The sequence below is a fragment of the Diospyros lotus genome, chromosome 10, assembly GCF_014633365.1.
Source record: "Diospyros lotus cultivar Yz01 chromosome 10, ASM1463336v1, whole genome shotgun sequence".
Classification (NCBI taxonomy): domain Eukaryota; kingdom Viridiplantae; phylum Streptophyta; class Magnoliopsida; order Ericales; family Ebenaceae; genus Diospyros; species Diospyros lotus.
Window position 1 is genome coordinate 1,775,661 of NC_068347.1, and position 4,212 is coordinate 1,779,872.

General features: G+C 44.1%; 1 protein-coding gene across 1 annotated transcript; it reads left to right on the forward strand.

Moving 5' to 3' along the window:
* The first annotated feature begins 343 nt into the window (after positions 1 to 343).
* Positions 344 to 1,003, forward strand: LOC127811791 (uncharacterized). Its single transcript, XM_052351963.1, has one exon. It carries the CDS (start codon positions 344 to 346, stop codon positions 1,001 to 1,003), a length of 660 nt encoding a protein of 219 aa, XP_052207923.1.
* Positions 1,004 to 4,212: the final 3,209 nt, after the last annotated feature.

The window sequence follows — 4,212 nt, forward strand, 5'->3', positions numbered from 1 at the left end:
CCTTACAGATGGTGAATACACAAAGGAGATTAGCAGTGGGGCCTAGGACACCCAACTAGCAAGGAAACCCTAGTGAACATCTGGAAGGCAACTCCAGCCAGGAGGCCGGGAGTAGTCGGCTAGATCAAATGGAGCGAATCTTGGGAAGCATGGTGGGGTTCATGCAAGAAACTCACTCCCGAGACACCCATGCAATCAGCATGCTCGACGACAAAACCCTCCCATTTTTCAAGGGAAGCTAGGCGTAGACCCCAGTGAAGGGGAATTCTAGATCGAGCAAACAGAGAAGCTACTGGATCACTTACACTACAGAGAAGAAGAGAAGGTTAATTGTGCCACCTTTATGCTGCAAGACGAAGCAGACAGGCGGTGGAAGGGAGTCAAGAGGGCAATGACCCATCGGGTTAGATCACCCTACATCTCTTGGGAGCGATTTAAGGAGCTCTTTAATGAGAAGTACTTTCCCTTGAATTTGAGAATGAAAAAGGAAGGGGAATTCATGGAGCTAAAACTGACCGGAGACATGACTGTTGCTCAATATGAAGATGCTTTTAACTGCTTGATTCGGTATATGCCAATTTATGAAGGAGATGAGAGAATCAAGGCTCAAAAGTTTTTGGGAGGGCTGAATCTGAAACTCCAGAGAGCGTTGAGTAGTATAAATACTCAGTCCTATTCAGAAGTGGTGCTGCAAGCTTTTACCACTGAGGCCAACCTAAGCCGAATCGAAGCTATTCAAGAGGAAAGTCGGCAAGGAAGCAGTCATAAAGCGAGTAAGAAGCTGGAACTTCAGAAGCCACAATTCAAGCCTGGCATTCCGTGCACTAAATGCCAGAAGCAACACCCTGGAAGGCCATGCCGGCTTGGAACGAAGGGTTGTTACAACTGTGGAGAAATGGGACACCTCAATCAGAACTGCCCAAAGAAGGGAATCACTTGTTATAACTACCAGCAGATCGGTCATTTTGCAAAGGACTGTCCCAAGCCGCGGCTGGCAAGTTAACCTCAAGGGACGACCGGAAATGCTAGAGTTCATCAGGGAAGGGTGTTTCATCTAACACGGCAAGATACGGCAGAAAACCCAGCGGTAATTGAAGGTACCATGCTTTTGTCTAGTATTTCCATGCATGCATTAATAAATTCAGGTGCAAGTCACTCATTCATTTTGCATGCATTTGCTAAAGTATTAGGAGACAAACCAGAAAATTTGAATTGTCGCATGATTGTCCCAACCCCAATGGGGAAGTCTCTAGAAACTTCTTCAGGATACAAAAATAGAAAGATCCGAATAGAAGAGGTTGAGTTCCTGGTGGATCTAATCCTTCTGGAATTTCAAGATTTTGACGTGATCCTAGGAATGGACTTCCTGACCAAGCACAAAGCGATATTGGACTGTAAAGCTAGAACAGTCTGTCTTAGGAGCAGGGACTTGAACGTCAAGTTTCAAGGGCAAAAGAGGGCAAGTGATCGGAGGTGGATCTCGGCTCTAAAGGCTGATAAATTATTACGACAAGGAGCACGAGGATACCTATCTTGTGTCCTAGAGAAAGGCAAGGAGCCATTGAAGATCGAAGAAGTACGAATCGTCAGAGAATTCAGGGATGTGTTTCCTGACGAATTGCCTGGATTGCCACCTAAGCGAGAGATTGAGTTTGCAATAGAAATCGTGCTAGGGGCAGGACTGGTTTCGATACCGCCGTACAAAATGGCCCCTGCAGAGTTAAGGGAACTAAGGACCCAATTACAAGAGTTGCTAGACAAAGGATTCATAAGGCCAAGTATGTCACCATAGGGAGCACCAGTACTCTTCGTTAAGAAAAAGGATGGGAGCCTGAGAATGTGTATCGACTATCGATAGTTAAACAAGATAACGGTCAAGAATAAATACCCACTCCCCAAAATCGAGGAGTTGTTCGATCAATTACAAGGAGCCAAGGTCTTCTCGAAGATTGACCTAAGATCGGGGTATTATCAATTAAGGATCAAAGCAGAAGACGTGCCTAAGACAGCTTTTCGCTCTCGATATGGGCACTATGAATTTCTGGTGATGCCGTTCGGACTAACCAATGCCCCAGCAGCTTTTATGGACATTATGAATCGGGTCTTCAGGCCATTCTTGGACAAGTTCGTGATCGTGTTTATAGACGACATACTGATATATTCTCCCTCGGAAGAAGAGCACGAATCACATTTAAGGATAATATTGCAAACATTGCGAGAACACAAGTTGTATGCCAAATTCTCAAAATGTGAATTTTGGTTATACCAGGTGGCATTTTTAGGGTATGTTGTATCAGCCGAAGGAATATCGGTCGACCTAGTCAAGATAGCGGCTGTGACAAATTGGAAGCAACCCCAGTCAGTTACTAAGGTTAAAAGTTTTCTAGGACTGGCAGGGTACTATAGAAAGTTTGTGGAAGGGTTTTCAAAAATTGCGTCACCCCTCACCAAGTTAACTTAGAAGGGGATAAAGTTTGACTGGAATAAACGGTGCGAAGAAAGTTTTCAAAAACTTAAGGCTAAGCTGACAACCGCTCCAGTACTAGCTATGCTAAATGGATCAGGAGGTTTCATGGTATACACTGACGCCTCAAGAAATGGGTTGGGGTGTGTGCTAATGCAGCATGGTAGAGTCATTGCCTATGGATCTCGACAGCTAAAGAACCATGAAAGAAACTACCCGACTCATGATTTGGAATTGGCTGCAGTAGTATTTGCCTTAGAGATTTGGAGATATTATTTGTATGGCGAGAAGTTCGAAATTTTTACTGACCATAAGAGCCTACAATACGTCTTCTCACAGAAAGAGTTACATATGAGGCAACAGAGATGGATGAAGCTGTTAAAAGATTACGACTGTACTATTCAATACCATCCCGGTAAAGCTAACATTGTGGCAGATGTCCTAAGCAGGAAAGAAATCGCTTGTGTAGCTGGAATGATGGTAGCAGAATGGAAGCTAGTTGAAGCATTTAGCATGATGACGGTAGGAGTAGCTTCCCGAGGAAACTCAGCCTACGCAGCTAGTCTCATGCTACAACCAGAATTAATGGATCAGATACGGCAAGCTTACTTCGAAGACTCTCGAATAAAAATGTGGGTTGACGAGCATGGGCGAGTAAAGAAACCAGAATTTGAGGTAAGAGAAAATATCCTTCGTTTTCAAGGTAGAATATATGTACCTCGTGTGAGGGAATTGCGATAAATAATTTTGGGAGAAGCCCATCGATCTAGATACTCGATACACCCTAGCGCCACCAAGATGTACCAAGACTTGAAGGTTGTGTATTGGTGGCCAGGAATGAAGAAAAGCGTGGTGCGGTACGTTAGTCAGTGTGACACATGTCAGAGAATTAAGATTGAGCACCAAAAACCTGGTGGGAGTCTGAAGCCATTGGAAGTCCCAGAGTGGAAATGCGAGCACATTACGATAGATTTCGTGACAGGGTTACCAAGAAGTCCTAAGGGAAATGATGCTATCTGGGTGATAGTTGATAGACTAACCAAGTCTGCTCATTTCTTGGCCATGAAGGTAAGCCAACCAATCAGTAAATTAGCTCAACAGTATGTAAACGAGATTGTCAGGTTATATGGAGTGCCGGTAAGCATTGTATCAGACCGTGACCCAAGGTTCACTTCTAGGTTTTGGGGAAGTCTGCAAGAGAGTTTGGGTACTCAGCTTAGGCTAAGTACAGCCTATCATCCCCAGACAGATGGTCAATCAGAAAGGACCATCCAAACCCTAGAAGATATGCTACGAGCTTGTGCGATTGATTTTCCAGGTAGCTGGGAAGAGCATTTACCATTAGTGAAATTCGCTTACAATAACAGCTACCACAGCAGCATTGGAATGGCTCCCTATGAAGCCCTGTATGGACGAAAATGTAGGTCCCCGAGATGTTGGACGGAGGTAGGTGAACGTCAAATTTTGGGACCCGAGATAGTTCAAAAAACGACAGAAAAGATAAGAATCATTCAAGAAAGGATTAAGGAAGCTCAGAATCACCAGAAATCCTACGCAGATTCAAGAAGAAGGAAATTGGAGTTCCAAGTAGGCAACAAAGTATACCTGAAGATATCTCCACTAAGAATGGTGACTAGAAGCAATAAGAAAAAGGGCAAGTTAAGCCCTCGGTATATCAGACCATATGATATAATAGAAAGAATTGGACCAGTCGCTTATCGACTCACTCTACCCTTGGCTCTATCAAA

Excerpts from the sequence above, each read along its gene's own strand:
- LOC127811791 (XM_052351963.1), top strand. The coding sequence starts at position 344 with ATGCTGCAAGACGAAGCAGACAGGCGGTGGAAGGGAGTCAAGAGGGCA.